The sequence below is a fragment of the Podarcis liolepis genome (genome assembly GCF_965112155.1).
Source record: "Podarcis liolepis genome assembly, chromosome: 10".
NCBI classification, from domain to species: domain Eukaryota; kingdom Metazoa; phylum Chordata; class Lepidosauria; order Squamata; family Lacertidae; genus Podarcis; species Podarcis liolepis.
Window position 1 is genome coordinate 4,662,451 of NC_139562.1, and position 22,783 is coordinate 4,685,233.

General features: G+C 50.2%; 1 protein-coding gene across 1 annotated transcript in view; it reads right to left on the reverse strand.

Moving 5' to 3' along the window:
• Nucleotides 1–22,459, reverse strand: part of LOC310688141 (cadherin-related family member 5-like) — a gene marked incomplete at its 5' end in the record, with an annotated part of 153,446 nt that extends 130,987 nt beyond the window's left edge. The window contains 8 exons of the mRNA XM_083464265.1: nucleotides 2,444–2,534; nucleotides 4,234–4,404; nucleotides 9,388–9,498; nucleotides 11,209–11,295; nucleotides 13,664–13,756; nucleotides 14,737–14,796; nucleotides 16,063–16,277; nucleotides 22,396–22,459. Of these exons, the coding sequence (XP_083320391.1) occupies nucleotides 2,444–2,534; nucleotides 4,234–4,404; nucleotides 9,388–9,498; nucleotides 11,209–11,295; nucleotides 13,664–13,756; nucleotides 14,737–14,796; nucleotides 16,063–16,277; nucleotides 22,396–22,459 (892 nt within the window). The remainder of the gene's footprint in view (nucleotides 1–2,443; nucleotides 2,535–4,233; nucleotides 4,405–9,387; nucleotides 9,499–11,208; nucleotides 11,296–13,663; nucleotides 13,757–14,736; nucleotides 14,797–16,062; nucleotides 16,278–22,395) is intronic.
• Nucleotides 22,460–22,783: the final 324 nt, after the last annotated feature.

Here is a 22,783-nt window from a genome sequence, read left to right on the forward strand (position 1 = left end):
AAAGAGTATATAAAAAAAACATTGTTCTGGAATAAACACATCAGTATGTAATGAATGACGTTTGCAAGGTCAAGGGAATGAAGAAATGGTTATGAAAGGTACAAAGCTAGAAATAACATATATATATAAATGAAAAGATAAAATGAAAAGTTGAAGTCTCAAAAGGATGGAAGGGAGTCAAAGTGTATGTATGTTTGTTTACATTTTTGTGGTTGTTGTTCTTTTTTCCCCCTTTGGTTTTTTGACGAATGAATTCTTTTGTTTATATTTTATGTTGTAATTCTACAGTGAAAATAAAGTTTGAAAAAGAGAAACAGGACTAAGATGTGGAGATAGGCTCCAGAGATCCAGACGGTGGGGAGCCTCAAGAAATTAATAAATACAATTTGGACTATAATTTGATCTTTTTTATTTTATTTTATTTATTTATTTTTAACTGAAGTATTATGATTGGATATCTAATTGGATTTTTTTATTGGAAAATCAATAAAAATTATTTTAAAAAGAATAAGAAAATAAAGGTTTTTTTAAAAAACAAACAAACCCTGAAACGAGTTGAAATTTGACTCAACTTTCTAAGACAGGCTTGTCTAAAGAAGAATGGTCACAGGAGAGAAGAGCACAGCGAAGGCGCCTGATCAATTTCAATTGGCGGGGAGTTCCGAAGGGTAGGCAGGCACTGCCACACGAAACAACCAAGTGTTTATCAATGGATAGTGGGAATTGCTGTCAACTTACAGATTTGAAAATAAGGGACCAGCAGCCTTGAAAATAAGGGATCAGCAGCCAAAATAAGGGATTTTGCTTAGCTTATGCACGTCGGGGCTGCCGTCATCCTGGCGCAAGGAGTTCCATCGGCCCTTCCCTGCCCGAGAGAGAGGGAGGGAGGAAGAGAGACTCTCGCTCGCAAGCCCAGCATGACGCGGTTGTGGCGCCGAGGTGGCTGCTGAAGCGCCGCCCTTCTGCGTCCCTCCCCATCCCCTCCTCTTCCTCCTCCCTCAGGCCGTCTCTTCAGCCGCTGCTGCCGCCTCTGGCTTCCCCTGGCAGCGTGGCAGAAGTCTTGCAAGAGAGGGGCTGCCTGCCTGCCTGCCCACCACCACCCGTCTCCTCACGATGCGCCCCTGAGGGGGGGGGAGGAGAGACGGAGACGCGGCAGCTCGTGCGCGCACGCTCTCTCACGGTGGAGGACCCCGAGTCGCTGCTTCCCTCCTGAGCCAGGTGAGCATGAAACCCGGGAAATTTAAGGGACATCATCAATCCGGGACAGCAGCGGGACATGGCGCTGGGATAAGGGAGTTTCCCACCGAATAAGGGACAGTTGACAGCTAAGTGCCAGTTCTGCCAAGTGAAAGGCTTGAGGGGGTACAGGGGTGGTGGTCAGGCAATCTCGTTGCCCCAATTTGCTATGGGCTTTGCATTTTAACTGCAACACCTTTGACTTGGCTGGGAGCTTGACTGGCTCCCTTCCTCGTCCTTCTGCCGGCAGATAAAGGCTTTTCTTGTTCCAACAGCCTTTAGGGAACTGACTGCTTTAACCTAAAGGGCTTTTTACTGTTTTAAACAGCTATACAGTGGTGCCCCGCAAGACGAATGCCTCGCAAGACGGAAAACTCGCTAGACGAAAGAGTTTTCGGTTTTGGAGGTGCTTCTCAAAACGAATCTCCTATGGGCTTGCTTCGCAAGACAACAATGTCTTGCGAGTTCCTGCGGGGTTTTTTTCCTTTCCCCCCCTTTTTCTAAGCCGCTAAGCCGCTTATCAGCTGATCCGATAAGCCGCTAATAGCCGCTAATAGCGCTAATCCGCTAATCCGTCAATGGGCTTGCTTCGCAAGACGAAAAAACCGCTAGACGAAGAGAATCACAGAACGGATTCTTTTCGTCTTGTGAGGCACCACTGTACAGTGGTCCCTCGGTTTTTGAACGTAATCCATTCTGGAAGACGGTTTGAGTTCTGAAACGTTCGAAAACCAAGGCCCAAAGGGCGGTCTGCAAATTCAGACAAACCCCCCCCCCATCGCCCAATGCTCCCTTGGGGGAAGCTCATGTCCCACTTGGAAGCCTCTGAGAAAAGGCATCTATCCTGGCTGCTTCGGCTGAGATTCCTGCACAGCATGGGGTTGGACTAGATGGCTTTCTGGGTCCCTTCCAACTCTATGATGCCTTGATTCTAGAGCAGCCTTTCTAAACCTGTGGGTCCCCAGATGTGGTTGAACTACAACTCCCATCACCCCTAGCTAGCAAGGCCAGAGCTCAGGGATGATGCGAGTTGTAGTCCAACAACATCTGGGGACCCACAGGCTGAGAACCACTGTCCTAGAACCTGCTGGGCCATTGGAAGAAAAAGAGGATGCTGTGCTCAATGGGCCCTCTTAAACCTTATCCAGGAGCCAGCCGGGCTCTTTTTCTGTCCCCTGACCGCCCTGTCACCAGGGACCCCCAGTACCTGAGAGAATAGAATAGGTGATGGCAGCCTTCAGGTCGCGGTCTCCGTCCTCGGCATGGATGGGACCAGGCAGGAACTGGAGGGGTTCTGTCTGCAAGAGATAAACAACCTTCAGGGAAAGCAGGCAGAGAAATGTGCATGTGCAGGGGAGCGAGTTCGAGTTTCTGCCCTGCATGTTGTGGCAGGAATTTATGTATAGGTTGGGGGGGGTTGCCCCTCCAGCAGATATCACGCACATGCAGCCCACTACCAAAACCAGCACAATCACTTTTGTGACTTTTGTGATTTGTCCCCACAAAACACTTCATCACAGTTTCTTCCTATCTATTCAAAGGGCCTCTGCTGCACAATACCAAATCTAAGAATTCACTGATAAATGTCTCTATGTACTGACTCACTGGGAAAACGTCAGAAATTCCTATAGACATGTGAGCTCAGCTACTCAGCAGCCCCTCTGCCTGAGTGATAATCCCTGGCATCCTGATACCTGAGTGCCAGACAAGTAGCCATTCCAGAAATAACCAACCCAGATGAAGACAAAAGGGTGGGATTAACTTGGCTGGGAAACAGGGAAATGTAAATATCTCTTTTGTTACACTTGATGGGTGTTTGGTGGGGGGCAAGGGGGACCATGGGGCAGGGTCCAGGATGCTCAGATACCTGCCACCAGACCTCCCCTTTCATGATGTAACCGTGATGTATGAGTGATGTAGTTTGGGGGGTGTAACACGGGTGGCGCTGTGGGTAAAACCACAGAGCCTAGGGCTTGCTGATCAGAAGGTCGGCGGTTCGAATCTCCACGACGGGGTGAGTTCCCATTGCTTGGTCCCTGCTCCTGCCAACCTAGCAGTTCAAAAGCACGTCAAAGTGCAAGTAGATAAATAGGTACCACTGTGGCGGGAAGGTAAACGGCGTTTTCGTGCGCTGCTCTGGTTCACCAGAAGCGGCTTAGTCATGCCAGCCACATGACCCGGAAGCCGTATGCTGACTCCCTCGGCCAGTAAAGCGAGATGAGCGCCACAACCCCAGAGTCGGCCACGACTAGATCTAATGGTCAGGGGTCCCTTTACCTTTTTTAACATGGGGATTAGCAGCTAATAAAAGTTTGGGTTCTCTTTTGTTCTGGGCTTCCATCTTGCTCCACCCTGTGACAGGTGGGAGTCCTGTCGCGACAGTCTTCAATAAAGATCAAGCCTACTGGCTGCTGTTTTGCTCTGGTATTCCTGGCTGGTGTCCTTGTTTTTTGTCCAAGGGAGCCCTCAGATTTCACCGTTCACAATGTCACATTTTAACAGCAGGTCCGTATAGTAAAAGCTCTGGTTTTCCCAGTAGTGATGTGTGGAAGTGAGAGCTGGACCATAAAGAAGGCTGATCGCCGAAGAATGGATGCTTTTGAATTCTGGTGCTGGAGGAGACTCTTGAGAGTCCCATGGACTGCAAGAAGATCAAACCTCTCCATTCTGAAGGAAATCAGCCCTGAGTGCTCACTGGGAGGACAGATCGTGAAGCTGAGGCTCCAAGACTTTGGCCACCTCATGAGAAGAGAAGACTCCCTGGAAAAGACCCTGATGTTGGGAAAGATGGAGGGTGCAAGGAGAAGGGGACGATGGAGGACGAGATGGTGGGACACTGTTCTCGAAGAGACCAGCATGAGTTTGACCAAACTGCGGGAGGCAGTGGAAGACAGGAGTGCCTGGCGTGCTCTGGTCCAGGGGGTCACGAAGAGGCGGACATGACTAAATGACAAAACAACAACAACCACATTTTCAACACCAGACACCCCTGCTCACCTTGACCTCCCCTTCTGTGATGTTGGCGGTGTAGATGGGGCTGACACAAACGCCAACTCCGTCGTGCGACAGGAAGTTGCATGGAAGGAACTGGGGGTACTGGTCATCTCCGTCCATCACGTTGACGTGGATCCTGGCTGAGGAATTGTACCTCTCCTTTGTGTTCATTTCCTGGGGCAGAGAAAGCTCAGGTTAAATGCCCCAGTGTAAGAACATAAGAAGAGCGTGCTGGATCAGGCCAGTGACCCATTCAGTCCAGCATCCTGCTCTCACAGGGTACAACCAGATGCCTAAACAGGAAAACCTCCAGCAGGATCTGAACGCAAGACCCCTCTTCCCATCCTGAGCCTTCCAGAAACTGGTGGAAGCAAAGTCACAGATGACCCTCTCCTCCATGAATTTGTCTAATCCTCTTTTAAAGCAATATAATAATAATAATAATAATAATAATAATAATAATAATAATAATAATAATAATAATAATTTATTTGTACCCCGCCCATCTGGCTGGCTTTCCCCATAGAATTGGGGACACCTGGCTTACTAGCAGTACATGGGTAAAGGGATCTAGGGATCTTAGTGGATCTCAAGCTTGACATGAGTCAACAGTGGGATGCAGCAGCAAAAAAGGCCAATGCTATTCTCGGCTGCATCAACAGAAGTTTAGTGTCCAGATCAAGGGAAGTCATAGTCCCGCTCTTTTCTGCCTTGGTCAGACCACACCTGGGATACTATGTCTAATTCTGAGAACCACAATTTAGGAATGATGTTGACAAGCTGGAAGGTGTGCAGAGGAGGGCAGCCAAGATGATCAAGGGGTCTGGAAACTAAGCCTGATGAGGAACGGTTGAAGGAATTGGGGATGTTTAGCATGGAAAAGAAGACTGAGAGGAGATATGAGAGCCCTCTTCCAATATCTTAACGGCAGTCACATGGAAAGAGGAAAAAGCTTATTTTCTCCTCCTCTGGAGGGTCAGGCTTGAACCCATTACGATTTGTTATTTAGAGTGGACGCTCGGGTTGCGAACATGATCCGTGCGGCATGCACGTTCGCAACCCGCAGCACCCGCAACCCGCAGCAGCGCATCTGCGCACACGTGGATCGCGATTCGGCGCTTCTGCGCATGCGCAAAGTGCGCTTTTTGCGCATCTGCGCATGCGTGACCGCCGAAACCCAGAAGCAACATGTTCCAGTACTTCCGGGTTTCGGCGGTCCATAACCCCCAAAAAAACGCAACCTGAAGTGTTTGTAACCCGAGGTATGACTGCATTTTTTAAAAGCTACCGTATTTTGCGCCCCATAGGACGCTCCGGCCCATAGGACGCACCTAGTTTTTTGGGGGGGAAATAAAGGGGGGGAAATTATTTTCCCCCCAGGTGCGGGGCTGGAAGAACCAGGTCGGGGAACAGTGGGAAGGCACGCTCTGCCTCCCCGCTGTCCCCCGAGCTTGTGGGGCTGGCGATGGGGAGAAGTGCACTGATCCCGGGACTGCAGGCAGCTCTGCGCCACCATCCGGAGCGGGGCGGGGCTTAGCGCCCCGCTCCCGGTGGCCGCGCAGAGTTGTGCTGAGCCAGGGACTGCAGGCAGCTCTGCGCAACCCTCGGAACTGGTCTCCCAAGGGTTGCACAGAGCTTCCTGAAGCCTGGAGAGCGAGAGGGGTCGGTGCGCACCGACCCCTCTCTCTCTCCAGGCTTCAGCGAAAGCCTGCATTCGCCCCATAGGACGCACACACATTTCCCCTTCATTTTTGGAGTGGAAAAAGTGCGTCCTATAGGGCGAAAAATACGGTAATCTGGTAAAGCAAAATGGGAGCAAAGGAAAGCAGGGTGCGATTTTTGTAAAGCGCTTTGAGGTCTTCTGACCATGCAGTGGTAGGACTCGAACCCATGGCTTTGGGGAGAATCAGGAAGAATTTTCGGACAGTAAGAGCTGTTCGACAGGGGAACGGTCTCCCTTGGGAAGTTGTGGACTCTCCATCCTCTGAGGTTTTTAAGCAGACGTTGGGTGGCCAACTGTCCTGGATGCTGTAGCTGAGATTCCTGCTTTGTAAGGGGGTGGACTAGATGACTCTTAGGGTCCCTTCCAACTGATTCTACGAAATCAGAACAAACGCTCGTTGAACAGCAGAGCATCCTCCTGCAAACGAATCGCGGCAAAGGCTCTCCGAACACGTCAGACGGAAGCCCCGGCGTTGAGCCGCAGAGCCCATAACACACCTGCAGGCACGTGCCATGGCTTGGCTGCCCCAGGGCACACCTGAAGGGCACCCGGCTCAGAAGCAAGCCAGCAAGAAGGGCAAGGAGGAAGAGGCAGGAGCGGGGGCAGGACGGGCCTCGTGCCAGGGACGGTGGCGCTGGGCACCTTGCCACCTGGAGAGCAGCCCAAGTGCTTCGCGGGGCAGGTGTGGGCGATGCAGAAGGGCTGGCGCGAAACCGGGGGGCACGCGCCGTTTGGGCAAAGAGGGGGTGAGCCGTACAGATGGCGGGGGTGCCTCTTGGCATTCCTGGGGCTACATGGGGATGGGGGCCAGCGATGGATGCAGCGAATTGCCGCTTGACGTTAGCCCTCTTAGGGAAATTAAAAGAAGGGGGGAGAGATTTAAGCCGTTAGCCCTGAAGGGGGGGAGCTGACAGGATCACGTCACCCCCAATTAGCCGGCTTAGGGAGGCCCAGGCGGCTGTTAATGAGCCGGCGAGCGGCAGGGAGGGGGGGTGTGCCTGAAAATAGCTGCCCACAAGGAAAAGCCTCCCGGTCTCTCCGAAAAGCCTCGCTCTCTGCAATTGCTTAGGTTTCAGTGGTGATTCCCGCAGTTGGACGAGACAACCTTCTGACAGTCTTCCCCAACCTGGTGCCCGCCAGACGTTTTGGCCGATGTCTCCGCCCAGCACGGCACGTGCGTCTCGAGGGCGCCGTCTTGGCGAAGGCTGCCCTGGCCACCCCATGGTTGCCTGGCAGTGGAAGTCTCGTTCATCGTGGAGCGCAGACTGTGGAACTCACTGCCACATGAACAGCATTAAAAGAGGACTGGGTGAGGGAAAGCTCACAATGGCTGTGCTCTCATTCCTGCATCACACGGGGTTGGGCTGGATGACCTTCAGGGGTCCCAACTCTACAATTCCACGATCCCTCTGCAGTTCGAGGTTCCAATGCTTCTGAATACCAATTGCTGGAAACCACACGAAGGGAGAGGGCTCTTGCGGCCGGATCCTGTTTGCGAGTTTCCCATAGGCATCTGATTGTCGTGGGTTGCTCTTCCGGCTTTTGCTTCCGACTGGACGGGCCGATCTGACAAGAAGGCTTGTCTTGGAGTCATCGAATTGGAGAGTTGAAAGGGACCCTCAGGGGTCATCTATTCCAACCCCCCACAATGCAGAAATGTCAGCTAAAGCGTTCAGGACAGGTAACCATCCAACCTCTGCTTAAAAACCTCCAAGGAAGGAGAGTCCACCACCTCCCAAAGAAGCCCATTCCACTGCCAAACATCTCTTACCATCAGCAATGTCCAGGCAACACAATGACCATGTACATACGCAATAGACAATCTTTATAGAATTCCTTCAAACCATAACAAGGACAAAATGAAATCTTTAGGCTCAAAGTCTCTGGAAATCTTTAAATGAAGCGAAGCACCAGATTTGTGGAACAGGGGTGGCGCTGTGGGTTAAACCACAGAGCCTAGGACTTGCCAATCAGAAGGTCAGCGGTTCGAATCCCCGCGACGGGGTGAGCTCCCGTTGCTTGGTCCCTGCTCCTGCCAACCTAGCAGTTTGAAAGCACGTCAGAGTGCAAGTAGATAAATAGGTACCACTCCGGCGGGAAGGTAAACAGCGTTTCCGTGCACTGCTCTGGTTTGCCAGAAGTGGCTTAGTCCTGCTGGCCACATGACCCGGAAGCTGTACGCCGGCTCCCTCGGCCAGTAAAGCGAGATGAGCGCCGCAACCCCAGAGTCAGCCATGACTAGACCTAATGGTCAGGGGTCCCTTTACTTTTACCAGACTTAGTACGATGAAAGACAAGCTGTGAAGCTTTGTGTATTCGGCAAATATGATGTCCAACACTGAACAGTGATTCTGGATATTGACTACTGTTTCGTAGAATTCTTCGTCAGCGTGGTGGGAGGATATAGAATTGTTTCATAAGCCCATCTTATTTCAATTGAATGTATGTAAATAAAAATATCAAATGCTGTGGAACAGTGCTCATGTAATAATGTAGTCACTGCTGACAAAGAATTCTACGAAACAGTAGTCAATATCCGGAATCACTGTTCAGTGTTGGACATCATATTTGCTGAACACACAAAGCTTCACAGCTTGTCTTTCATCGTACAAAGTCTGGTACTTCGCTTCATTTAAAGATTTCCAGAGACTTCGAGACTAAAGATTTCATTTTGTACTTGTTATGGTTTGAAGGAATTCTATAAAGATCTATTACATATGTACGTGGTCATCATGTTGCCGCTGAAACCTGGAAGTAACCCGTTCCAGTACTTCCGGGTTTTGGCGGTCTGTAACCCAAAAAAATGCAACCTGAAGTGTCTGTAACCCAAGGTATGACTGTACAGTGGTACCTCGGGTTAAGTACTTAATTCATTCCGGAGGTCCGTTCTTAACCTGAAACTGTTCTTAACCTGAAGCACTACTTTAGCTAATGGGGCCTCCTGCTGCCGCTGTGCCGCTGGAGCACGATTTCTGTTCTCATCCTGAAGCAAAGTTGTTAACCTGAAACACTATTTCTGGGTTAGCGGAGTCTGTAACCTGAAGCGTATGTAACCTGAAGTCTATGTAACCCGAGGTACCACTGTATATGTTCTTAGAACCCATTTTATTTCTGTAACTGCAAGTTATTTTAAACTGGTCTTAACATTTTAACATTCAAAATCTCGTGAGCCAGCCTAGGGTCTTAGAGTGGGATATTAATAAGAATAATGTGTTCGAATTCTGCTCCTCAAAGGCATCCGGTTGGGCGCTGTGAGAACAGCATGCCATTGGCCTCATCCGGCAGGTTTTTCTTATGTTCTTACGAGGTGCTGAGAACACAGGCACTGACTGGCATCCTGGTGTGTGGGAGCAGCGAGGGGCACCAGCGAAGAGAGGATTCGGCCCTTGTGGGTGCCCCCCATGCCACCCCCAATCTCCCGCTCCCCTCCTCACCACGGCATGGATCACAAACTCCAGGTGCCTCTTGGTCTCGAAATCCAGGGCTTTGCCCAGCACGATCCTCCCGCTGTTGGGCAGGTCGATCCGGAAATATTTGGCGTCAGCCTGGAAGTTCAAACAGGGGTGGTAGCCGCGCAGCTGGCACGGCAGATGCCCACAGAGGGTGGCAAGCCCAGCATCCCTCCGGGTCCCCTCTCCCAAAGGCACTTCTCCCGCCCGCTCACCCCTTGCCCCGCAAATCCATTTCCTCCACCCGCAGAGGTTTTGGCCGTAATCTACGCCCACGGCCAGGTCTAGGTGTCCTGGTTCCCCCCGGCTAATCCCACGCCCACACCGGCGTTGCCATGGAACAAAGGGGGTCAGCAAGGGATGGGCAAGCGCACTGCGGCCGTACGGTTCTGGCCAAGCGAGGGCCGGGCACCGGCCAACTCAGCCAAGGCTCCAGCACAAAATGGTGCCAACGCCTTTGCTTTGCTTTCCGCTGCCAGCGACCAGTTTGGTGCTGGTAGGACGGAAGCTTGGGAGCTGAACAGCAGGTGGCGCCAGAGCAGACAGAAGGAGACCCGCAACTTTTTTGCTGATATGCTCGCGCTCTGTATGGTTGGTGGGGAAATGGACGCATAAACAGAGAGGGGAGCAGTCAGAAGGGACTGCCCAAGATCTTGCACTGACCCAGGGAGATCTCACACAACCTTCCCTGAGGAAGGTGGTAGGGTTTAAAAAGTTCTCTCCGTGCCTGGGTTTGCAGGACCTGGCCTGGGGGTTGGACTAGAAGACCCTCGGGTCCCTTCCAAGTCTATAGTTCTGTGATTCCCACAGCCAACTAAGATAGGGACAGTCACATAGGGGCGTTTCCGGGGGTTTGCCCAGAGTGAAATTTTGCCCCCGGAAAGTAATCCTGGCACATGTTGCGGGGTTGACTATAATAGTTGTAGTAGTAGTAGTAGTCATAATAATAATAATAATGTATTTATATCCTGCCCATCTGGCTGGGTTTCCCCAGCCACTCTGGGCGGCTCCAAACTAAATATTAAAAACACAATAAAACATCAAACATTAAAAACTTCCCTAAACAGGGCTGCCTTCAGATGTCTTCTAAAAGTCATAGTTGTTTATTTCCCTGACATCTGATGGGAGGGTGTTCCACAGGGCGGGCGCCACCACTGAGAAGGCCCTCTGCCTGGTTCCCTGTAACCTCACTTCTCGCAGGGAGGGAACCGCCAGAAGGCCCTCGGTGTCGGACCTCAGTGTCCGGGATGCACGATGGGGGTGGAGATGCTCCATCAGGTCTACTGGGCCAAGGCCGTTTAGGGCTTGAAAAGTCAGCACCAACACTTTGAATTGTGCCCGGAAACGTACTGGGAGTCAATGCAGGTTTCTCAGGACCAGTGTTATGTGGTCTCGGCATCAGCTCCCAGTCAACAGTCTAGCTGCCACATTCTGGATTAGTTGCAGTTTCTGGGTCACCTTCAAAGGTAGCCCCATGCAGAGCACATGGCAGTAGTCCAAGCGGGAGATAACCCGAGTATATACCACACTGGCGAGACAGTCCGCGGGCAGGGAGGGTCTCATCCTGCGTACCAGATGGAGCTGGTAGACAGAATTGACCTGCGCCTCCATGGACAGCTGTGAGTCCAAAATGACTCCCAGGCTGCGCACCTGCTCCTTGGTGCAGCGAGGAGGTTGGTACACCAAAAGGAATCCTATGCCCCTATTGCGCAACATCCAGAACATTTATACTAAAATTAAAGTAATCCCCAGGCCCAACTAAAAGTTCATCTTCCTCCTCCCGGTGGCCTTGGGGAGAGGACTCACCGACGTGCCGTCGATCACGTACATGAGGGTGTCACCATCGGCATCCTCCGCCTGGGTGCTGAAGATCACGGAGTGGGGGGCGGCCAGCTGGGGACGAGGGGGGGGGGAGAGAACAGGGTTAGGCAGGAAGTCAGGCCTAGTGAGAGGGGTCCTCCTTACCGACTCTCTCATCCTTCCTGAGATATGCGCATATAACATACCGTATTTTTCGCTCCATAAGGTGCACCTGACCATAAGACGCACCTAGTTTTTAGAGGAGGAAAGGGGGAAAGCCCCGTTTTTTTGAGGATCAGCTCAAAGTTGTTGAGCTTACTTTGCAAAGGGAAAAAATCCTGTTTTTATGGGGTTCAACTCACAGTTCTGTAGCTTCTTTAGGAAAGGAAAGGGAGCTGTTTCTACAGTTTCCAGACAGATAATCTAATCACAGCCAGTCCCATGTTGCTGGGGAAGCAAACAGCCTCCGTCTGCAGAACATTCAACAATGGAGGCCTGGGCAAGAGCCAGCGATCGACTGCACATTCGCTCCATAAGACGCACAGACACTTCCCCTTACTTTTTAGGAGGAGAAAAGTGGATCTTATGGAGTGAAAAATATGGTACCCAGGCAACGTGGCTGGCTAGAGAACCTCGTCCCTCAAATGCACGGGCACCAGTGGCGTCTCATCTGCCCGCCGGGAACGGGAAACACTCTTTTTCGTCACAATATCGGGTTTCTCAGGACTAGCCTTTTCCACCACGGTTTAGCAGTTAAGTCGTGCACTGAGAACCAAGGAGACCCGAGTTCAAATCCTCACGCCACTATCAAAGCATAGCTGTCAACTTACAGATTTGAAAATAAGGGACCAGCAGTCTCGAAAATAAGGGATCAGCAGCCAAAATAAGGGATTTTCCAAACACAGGTATGTTCGACTTCTGAGCCCCTCCGAGCCAAAGGCAGAAAGCCCAGCCAGCAGCCAAACGAAGCCTCAAGAGGTGGTTCCCACAGCGCAGCAACCCGGCAAAGGGGATGCAGCAAGGAAAACCACCGTCACCTCTCTGCTGGGAAGCGCTGAGCAAAGGCGAGTCCCCAGGCAGTGCGACCGATTTGATCGGCACAAGGCAGGCAAGCTCCACCCCCCAGTCGATCTCCGACTCCTTATTGGGTGAGCAACGCAGCCGAGCAACACAGTTGGAGACTCCCTCCTCCCTGGCCAGCAGGGAGGGAGGGAGAGGAGCTGCTTCCTTTGAAACCCGGGAAATTTAAGGGACATCATCCATAAGGGACAGCAGCGGGACACGGCGCTGGGATAAGGGACTTTCCCGCCAAATAAGGGACGGTTGACAGCTATGTATCAAAGATTTACTGATTTACCTCCGGCGGGTGCGCCAAGTTGCACCCAACATGTGGGGGGCAGCAGCTGTTGCACATTGATGATGTCACAAGCACAAAGCTCTGCCCCACCCCCACGGTCGGGCCATGCCTGCCAGGATACTCTGAAAATCACGGCGAGGGCCACAGAGGGCGAAAATCACCCTCTAAGCCGCTCACCTTCACCTGGCACACCTGTGCTTGCCCAGGGGTGATGGGGATGATGGCCCCCTCAATATTGGGTGAAGGGTCTCAGCCCCCTGCCTCAAAATATTGAGTGGGGTGAAGCTCTTTCTATCCAGCGCCCTGACCTCAGGTCAGTCACTAATATCGCTCAGTTTAACCTGCCTTTCAGGGCTGTTGGGAAGATAAAATGGCTACAGGTGTGCAGAGAACCGAATCTTATTCTTGGAGGAAGATAATAATAATAATAATAATAATAATAATAATAATAATAATAATAATAATAATAATAATATATTTATACCCCGCCCTTCCCAGTTCAGATAACCGGGCTCAGGGCAGCTAACAACAAATTTAAAACACATAATTGATGCAACAAAAAACAGCATAAAATAGAGTATAAAACATGAATAACGATAAATTCAGAATTCAAAAATCAGTTTAGGGGGGGAAATCCATCCAGTAAACATTAGATGATCCCCAGGGCTAGCTGGCTAAATTAGTCCTCTTTGGGCCAGTGAGGAGAACATGGGAGAATTAGCTGTGGGATCCCAGAGCGGGTAATCTTCATAAAAAGGGGAGGGGGAGGGAAGGAAGGGGAATAAAAGATCAGGCTAAGTTCAAATTGAAAGCCAGGCAGAATAGCTCTGTCTTACAGGCCCTGAGGAAGGAAGTTCAATTCTGCAGGGCCCTGGTCTCCTGGGACAGAGCATTCCACCAGGTCGGAGCCACCACTGAGAAGGCCCTGGCCCTGGTGGAGGATAGTCTGACTTCCTTAGGGCCCGGGAACTCTAAACTATGGATATTCATGGACCTTAAAGTATTTCCTTAAGCTTGGTATTTCTCCTCTCGAGTCCCCTGTTCTGGAGAAGGGCCCAGGGTCTTCCTGGGCCCTCCAGTCCCGGCCGGGCGCCAGACACTCACCTCGCTGATGTTCTGCGTCAAAATGGTGTCCTCCTGGAACCGCGGCTTGTTGTCGTTCTCGTTCATCACCTGGACAATGATCCTGTACTCAGCCTGCCAGGGAAGAAGAGGGTGTTGTGAGGGGCTTCCCTCGAGCGCCGCCTGCCTCGGAAAACTATAGTTCCCTTTGCTGGGAGGAATGGGGGTGGGGAGAGGACTGCGCCCTGGAGTTCGGAGATGGGGATCACTGAGAGCAACGCAACAGTGGGTCCCCCGATGATCTTGGATCTCGATTTACGATTTTGTGCTCCACTTTACAGCAAGGCTCCCATGGGAGAAGTGTCACAGGGCGCCAGAGCTACAGGAGACGACTGTCTGGATCCGCACCATGCATTTAAAGCTCTACAACACTACTTTGGGCAGTCACGGCTTCCCCAAAAGAATCTCGGGAACTGTAGTTTGCTGAGGATACAAAGGCTTCCTCCAAAAGAATCTCGGGAACTGTAGTTTGCTGAGGATACAAAGGCTTCCTCCAAAAGAATCTCGGGAACTGTAGTTTGCTGAGGTGACCCTCCTGCTGTAAATGTATCTCCATCACTGCATTGTTTTTTGGAGCCCTAGGCTCTCACAGCAGGAGATATTAATAATAATAGTAATAAGGATGATGACAACAATAGTTTGAGAGGGAGGTTTGTATCGGGGACAGGACTCAGCCTTCAACCGGGTGCAGGTGCGAGTTTGTGTAGAAAATGGCCTTGCCAAATGAAGGCAAAATTTGCATTCGTGGCCCAAACCTTTTTTATGTTTGCGCGCCCCCCCCCCCACGGCAGCCCTCCAGGACGACAAAGGGCAAGTCTCTCCTTGCTCGAATTCCCCTTGGAAACATTTGTGGCCTGCCTCCCAAGGCTGGTGTGCGCGTTGTCAGCAAAACCAGGGCCGTAAAGCACTTTGTAAGCAGCAGCCAGAGCCATGCTAAGCAGGAGACCGGGCAAGAGGTGCCAAAGGAAACTGAGCTTGAAAAGGGGAGTTTTAAGACCCTGCCCAGGATGTAGGAATGCCTAATAAATAAAATAATAAAATGCAATGTTTTGTACCGGCGAGAAGCCGTCTTCCGTGCATGTGAAGGAGACCATCAGAACAGGAGTTTCCAACGCCTGGAAGAGAGAAAAAGAAAGGGAGAGCGTCACCCTGACATCATTTATGCATCTCTTTCCTCAACTTTGCAAATGCAGAATTGCTATTTTTAAAAAATCGTTATTATTAGTGGTGCCTGCCCTGTGGAATGCCCTCCCAGCAGATGTCAAGGCAATAAACAACCATTTTACTTTTAAAGACAACTGAAAGCGGCCCTTTTTAGGGAAGTTATAATGTCTGACGCTGTATTGTTTTTAATATTTGGTTGGAAGCAGTCCAGAGTGGCTGGGGAAACTCAGCCAGATGGGCGGGGTATAAATATATTATTATTATTATTATTATTATTATTATTATTATTATTATTATTCTCACCGATGGTTCCTCATCATTCTGGGGTTGGGGAGAGGATAAGAGGGGCACTGCAGGGCTCTCTCCTAGGCCTGGTGCCGTACAACAATTTTATAAATGGCTTGGATAAAAGGAATTGAGAAGATGCTCATCACATTTGCAGGTAGTATCAAACTGGGAGGGGTAGCTAAGGCCGCAGAAGACAGAATCGGGACGGCCTTAAAGATGGGAGAACAGGGCCAGAAGTAACTTAATGGATCTCAGTAGGGACGCGGGTGGCACTGTGGTCTAAACCACAGAGCCTAGGGCTTGCCGATCAGAAGCTAACAGGAACAGTGGTCAGGGGTGATGGGAACTGTACTCCAAAACATCTGGAGGGTCAAAGGTTGCCTATGCCTGATGTAAGTCATGGGCCCCGCCTGCTACCCTGCTCCCTAAAATATCACTGGTTTGCTCCTTTCTATGGTGCTTTGGGTAAAACCACAGAGCGTAGGACTTGCTGATCAGAAGGTCGGCGGTTCGAATCCCCACGATGGGGTGAGCTCCCGTTGCTCGGTCCCAGCTCCTGCCAACCTACCAGTTTGAAAGCACAAAGTGCAAGTAGATAAGTAGGTACCGCACCGGCGGGAAGGTAAACTGTGTTTCGGTGCGCTGCTCTGGTTCTCCAGAAGCGGCTGGGTCCAGTCATGCTGGCCACTTGACCCAGAAGCCAGTAAAGCAAGATGAGCACCGAAACCCCAAAGTTGGCCATGACTGGACCTAATGGTCAGGGGTCCCTTTACCTTTAAGGAAGCTATAGCTTAGGACCCTACTCTCTTGGGGGGATTCGAACCGCCAACCTTCTGATTGGCAAGCCCTAGGCTCTGTGGTTTAACCCACAGCGCCACCTGTGTCTTAGCTTATACGTAAATCTGGCACTGGACGGGAGCAACACTCACCTCTCGGTCCAACACCTTTTCCTCGGAGACATTCAGCCGCACAGCCTTTCCATCCAAGTAGAACCAATCGGCATCGATCCCGCCCAAGGTCAGCTGGACGGTGTCGCCCTCAGGATCGCCGGACACCATTAACCGGCAGACCAAGGTGCCGTAGGGGCTGTTTTCCGGGATCTCAGTGAAGATGTTGCTTCCACCGCTGCACTGGTCAGCAACCGCTGGCAATCCCAGAGGGAAAAGGGACAGGTCAGACCCCACCGCTGAGAATTTCACAGGAACGAAAATGTAACACCACCCACGATAATAGAATGGCAGACTTTTACGACTGAATACCTCAAACTGGCAAAGCTGAAGGGGAAAGTGAGAGGGCTCCCGAACCAGAAAGTAATACAAAGGATGGAAAATATTCAAGGGTGTTAACGGAGAAACCTTAGGGCCCCCCCTGGACAAAAAAACAAGGACACCAGCCAGGAATACCAGAGCAAAACAGCAGCCAGTAGGCTTGGTCTTTATTGAAGACTGTCGCGACAGGACTCCCACCTGCCACCAGGTGGAACAAGATGGAAGCCCCGAACAAAAGAGAACCCAAACTTTTATAACTGCTAATCCCCATGTTACACCCCTCAAACTACATCACTCATACATCATAGTTACATCATGAAAGAGGAGGTCTGGTGGCAGGAATCTGAGCATCCTGGACCCTGCCCCATGGTTCCCCTTGCCCCCCACTAAACACCCATCAAGTGTAACAAAAGAGATATTTACATTTCCCTGTTTCCCAGCCAAGTGAATCCCACCCTTTTGTCTTCATCTGGGTTTGTTATTTCTGGAATGGCTACCTGTCTGGCACTCAGGTATCAGGATGCCAGGGATTATCACTCAGGCAGAGGGGCCGCTGAGTAGCTGAGCTCACATGTCTAGATGAATTTCTGAAGTTATTGCAGTGAGCCAGTACCTGGAGACATTTATCAGTGAATTCTTACATTTGGTATTGGGCAGCAGAGGCCCTTTGAATAGATAGGAAGAAACTGTGATGAAGTGCTTTGTGGGGACAAATCACAAGTCACAAAAGTGATGGTGCTGGTTTTGGTAGAGGGCTGCATGTGCATGAGATCTGCTGGAGGGGCAACGCCCCCCAACCTATACATAAATTCCTGCAACAAAGATTACCTACAAACATATTGTCCACATAACAATCTCCTTGCGGAATTCAACTGATCCTTGTAAAATGCAATGTGCAAATGTGAATTTGTTGGAGTACACGGAGACAAATCAGGGTAATAGAAGGCTGTGTGTGAAACGTAAATAACAATAAAAGTACAATGAGAAGAATTGGAAGTCTTTTATTTAGAAATTCAATGAATGGTTGTATAATAATGCAAATTCTTGTTTTGTATGTCCCCCCCCTTCTTTATCTTGTCTTAATCTTTTTTTTTCTTTTTAAAAATATTTTTATTAACCAATTTCAACATAGCAATTTATCAATCCTCTTAATCAATTACATTATCCCCCCCCCCAATCCTCCCTCTCACCCCCACCAAGGACTCAGCTCCCCTCCCTGATTTCTTTACATAGATTGTTTTCTGCATGTTGTAAAATTGTACATATCCTTACTTTATCTGTCATAAAGCCAGAAGCGACTTGTGCTGGCCACATGACGCAGAAGCTGTGCGCCGTCTCCCTCGGCCAATAAAGCGAGATGAGTGCCACAACCCCAGAGTCATCCGCGACTGGACCTAATGGTCAGGGGTCCCTTTACCTTTACTATTGCTTCAAAATTCGTAAACAGAAGACATATAATATGTGCATGGAGTCACAAATAATAGGAATCAAATAAATGTTCCATGAACAGGCATATAGGAGTGGTGAGTCACTATCAAAGATCACTGAGATGGAGGCAAAACGCCTTTCCCCAGTCAGTATCCTGCAAATGCAATGATAGGCGTTCCAAACATAGCAATAGGGTAACAGTTCTCCCAGGATAATGAACTTTTTACATTGTCCACAAAGGTACATCTAATGGCCATGGATCAGCTTATTATTAGCCGATGTGCTGCTGGTTCTTGTCCAGAGCTTTCTGTTTTGCAACACAAATGGAAAGGTCTGGCAGCTGGGAGAACCTGAGGCGGACTGGGGGAGCCTTGTAAATTCGTAGTGTGCTTTAAACCCCTTATCCAAAGCAGCTTGAGCCACAAGCTCTTCCTTCCTGCGTCCACTAAGATTTCTGGACTCATTAACAAGTTTCACCCCCGAACAAAATCCATCTGGTACCCAGTGGTAGAGTTAGATCGTTTCAGACTCCGGACTTAATGGTCTTGTTCCCAACAGCCCTTCTTTTAGGTAGTGTTACGGAAATTACGGGGGGGGGGGCACATTTTTAAAGTTGTTAAATGTTACAAATATTATGCATAAAGGTATCCTTTCAACTTGACAACTCCAGGAAGTTGTTGTTGTTGTTGTTTAGTCGTTTAGTTGTGTCCGATTCCATCTGCAGCCCAAGAAAGTAAAATCTCTCACTGCCTCCATTTCTTCCCCTTCTATTTGCCAGGAGGTGATGGGCCCAGTGGCCATGATCTTCGTTTTTTTGATGTTGGAGTTTTCTTGGCAGGGATACTGGAGTGGCTTGCCGGTTCCTGCTCCAACAGGGAAGTTAGGTAAAGGTAAAGGTACCCCTGCCCGTACGGGCCAGTCTTGACAGACTCTAGGGTTGTGCGCTCATCTCACTCTAGAGGCCGGGAGCCAGCACTGTCCGCAGACACTTCCGGGTCACATGGCCAGAGAACCGGCACCAGAGCAGCACATGGAAACGCCGTTTACCTTCCCGCTACAAAGCGGTACCTATTTATCTACTTGCACTTAAGGGTGCTTTCGAACTGCTAGGTGGGCAGGAACTGGGACCGAACGATGGGAGCTCACACCGCCGCGGGGATTCAAACCGCCGACCATGCGATCGGCAAGTCCTAGGCGCTGAGGTTTTACCCACAGCGCCACCCATGTCCCTTAACAGGTAACTTACCCACAGCGCCACCCACGTCCCTTAACTAGGTAACAGGGAAGTTACCTAGCTTTAAAAGTCACATAAAATCAACTCCTTTGCCAGTTTCCTTCATTCCACCGCCAATTTGTTTCATTGGCCAAGGACTTGGAAACCACTCGGTCCTGCCATAATCCCTCAAGCGGGAGGTCATGTACTCACAGGAAGGTACTCATAGGTGTCAATCGCTGGGCAAAAGCTCCTCTCCAGACTTGCCCAGGTGCCAGACTATGCAAACCAAAGTTCTATTGTTCTTTTGCAGTAGGTGCTTAGAATGTACTTCCCAATACATAGCCTGTATTTGCCTGTTGTTGTTGTTTAGTCGTTTAGTCGTGTCCGACTCTCCGTGACCCCCTGGACCAGAGCACGCCAGGCACTCCTGTCTTCCATTGCCTCCCGCAGTTTGGCCAAACTGGTCTCTTCGAGAACACTGTCCCACCATCTCGTCCTCTGTCGTCCCTTCTCCTTGTGCCCTCCATCTTTCCCAACATCAGGGTCTTTTCCAGGGAGTCTTCTCTTCTCAAGAGGTGGCCAAAGTCTTGGAGCCTCAGCTTCAGGATCTGTCCTTCCAGTGAGCACTCAGGGCTGATTTCCTTCAGAATGGAGAGGTTTGATCTTCTTGCAGTCCATGGGACTCTCAAGAGTCTCCTCCAGCACCAGAATTCAAAAGCATTGATTCTTCGGCGATTAGCCTTCTTTATGGTCCAGCTCTCACTTCCATACATCACTACTGGGAAAACCATAGCTTTGACTGTATGGACCTTTTGCCCTGACACATTCCTCCTATGTTAATCACGTATAACCCTCCCCTTTCCTGATGTAGCAATGATGTAGCAGTGATGTAGTGATGATGCTGAATGAAATGTATGCTGGGATAAGATAGAAACTTTTAAAAGTCCTTGACACCCCATCCTCGGGGTTCAATTCCTCTTTGAACCTGTTGTGCAATAAACTTTGGTCCATAGCCGTTTGCTCCAGTTGGTGGCTGGACGCCTTCCTTTATTCCGCAGGGACCCGCGGGCTCTGCCTGATGAGCTGGGTGGCTGAGCAGCCTCGCATCTAGATTTTCCCCTAACAGTAGCAACGTGTTATTTTCTCCATTTATTTCAAGATGTAGGAAGGCTGCCTGCCTGGGTCTGGAGCGGTGTCCCTATCTGGTAACCGCCAGGCTAGACTCCTGCAATGTGTTGCGTGTGGGGCTGCCCCCGGAGACTGTTCGGAAGCTATGGCGGATGCCCCGTGTGGCATATGGGTTGCTAAGAGGATAAAGAAAGCATGTTCTTGTCAGGCTTCAAGGAATCCTATCCCTCCTACGGCGAGATGCCAAGAAGCAGATAACAAGAAGAGTTCTTACCAAGTACAGTGGTACCTTGGGTCTCAAACGCCTTGGTTCCCAAACACCAAAAGCCCAGAAGTAAGTGTTCAAACGTTTTCGAACGTTTTCTGGAAGCCGAACGTCTGATGTAGCTGTCGGCTATTGTTTCCGGGGCCCCAGCACCAATCAGAAGCTGCACCTTGGTTTTCAAACATTTCAGAAGTCAAACAGACTTCCAGAATGGGTTAAGCTATTTATTTTGAGGTGGTTTTTTTTTTTTTTTTTGAGGCTTTTTGTTTTTGTGACTGTGTGGAACCCACTTCAGCTACTGATTGATTGATTGATTGATTGAGTGAGTGAGTGAGTGACTGCAGAAAAGGATAAAAGCCCCTCATCCAAACAATGACTATCATCAGTGCAGGTAAATAATAATAATAATTTTAATTTTATCACCTACAATACTGTCTTATTTACTTTATAGTACCGAACATTAATTATTGCTTTCATTTTATGGATCAATGGTCTCGTTAGTAAAATTCATGTTAAATTGCTGTTTTAGGGGTTGTTTTTAAAAGTATGGAATGGATTGATCCATTTTGCATTACTTTCTATGGGAAAGCGCATCTTGGTTTTGAAACGCTTTGGTTTTGGAACGGACTTCCGGAATGGATTAAGTCTGAGAACCAAGGTACCACTGTAGTTTATTCAATATTCACAGATACGAAGGAATGTAGTCTCTGTTAGATAATGACCATTGCTCTGAGTAAAGTCCCACCCTTCTACATCGTCCCCACTCTACGTCACCCCTGTGCTGACTGATCTGTGCTTTCTGCCTCTGAGCTTTCTGTTCTCCTACTCTCACGGCACGCCTGGTCCTGGGAGAAGGGGGATCAGGAATGCTTTCTAGAGACACTGAGTCTGACAGCTTTCTCTCCCCTGATTATTATTCTTCCTGCTGTTCCTCCTCCAATATTTCCCAGCTTCTCCCCACTGCAGCCTCTGAACTGTGCCCTTCTGCAAACCACTGTTCTTAATCTATACAGTCCTGAACTTCTAGGGAAGGTGCAAGAAGAGGGGGGGAGCGGTCCCCACCATTTTCCGTCACTCCAACCCCTGAAAGTTCTGGTCCGACGCCACTGGCTGCCAATCCGTTTCTGGACCCAATCCAAAGAGCTGCTTTTGGCCTCGAAAGCCTCTTACGCAGCTCAAGAGTTCTATGCCAAAAAGACCACCTGGATCCCAAGAAGGTCACCTTTTTTCCATGGCACCTCCGAGGCCAGACTGTGATGGCCTGGGACTCGGGATCGGACTCGGACTCGGAACCAGAGGGGTCTCAGTCCACACTGCATCCTTTGCCTCAGGCACCATCTGAACCCAGTCTGGGGCTTGATCCTGAAGAGTCCCAGTCTGCACAGGTTCCCCTGCAACAAGCACCAGCTGGGCTGCGTCAGGGGCCTGATCCTGCCCTGGCTCCAGATGCGGGGATGACCTTGTTGCCTTCAGCTGGGCCATCACTTACAGCTGCTCCACTACCGGTTGGGTCAGGAGAGGCTGAGGCGGCCCCTGGGTCTAGTAACCCACCGACATCTCCCGAGCTGCAGAGACTGAGGTCTGAGAGAAGGAGAGACCTGAGTACTCGCAGGAGGAGTGCTCGCCTTTGGGCGAGACAGGGAGGTGAGTCACCGGGGGATCAGGATGGCCGTTACCCCGACAGAGATAAAAGGCAGTCGGACCCCGCCCCAGGTTGCGGGAGCAATATTGCTGTTTGCTAGAACCTGCCTGAGACCCTGTACCTGCCTTGCCTGGTTTCCTGCCTCGCATCCTCTCTTGGCCCTGCCGGACTGACTCCTAGCGGAACCTTTGGATTCTGGACCTGACCTGGACCTCATTTCTCAGGTTACCCCTGGGGCCAGAACACAGACTGCCTGCCTGCCTGCCTGCCTGCCTGCAGCGGCACCTCTCTGCCCTTCCCGGTTCCTGGACTCACCTGTGATGAGCCGGAAGGACATGTCAATGGCGAGGAAAAGGACTCCGCATGTCAAAGGAGGCATATTTTGCAGCCAGGTGACCCGGGAGAAGCAGTTCTCACATGCAGGACTGCAAGGCAGGGCAGGCGAGGCAGCCGCAAGCAGGTTTCCTGGAACAGGAGAAAGCATCATGACCGAGGGTTGAACTGAATACAGATCAGGGGAATCCAGTCAGACAATTTCACTTCCCCCAAACTTCAGATGAGTTCCACATCCATTTGCATTTTTTTAAAAGAAACATTACTTTTGTCCGTTTACAGTATTTATTTTTCCCAATTTGGACTATAAAATGGTGGTTTTCTTGAGTCAAATGGAGAGTACCCCTAAACATTTTTTATAGAAAAAAAG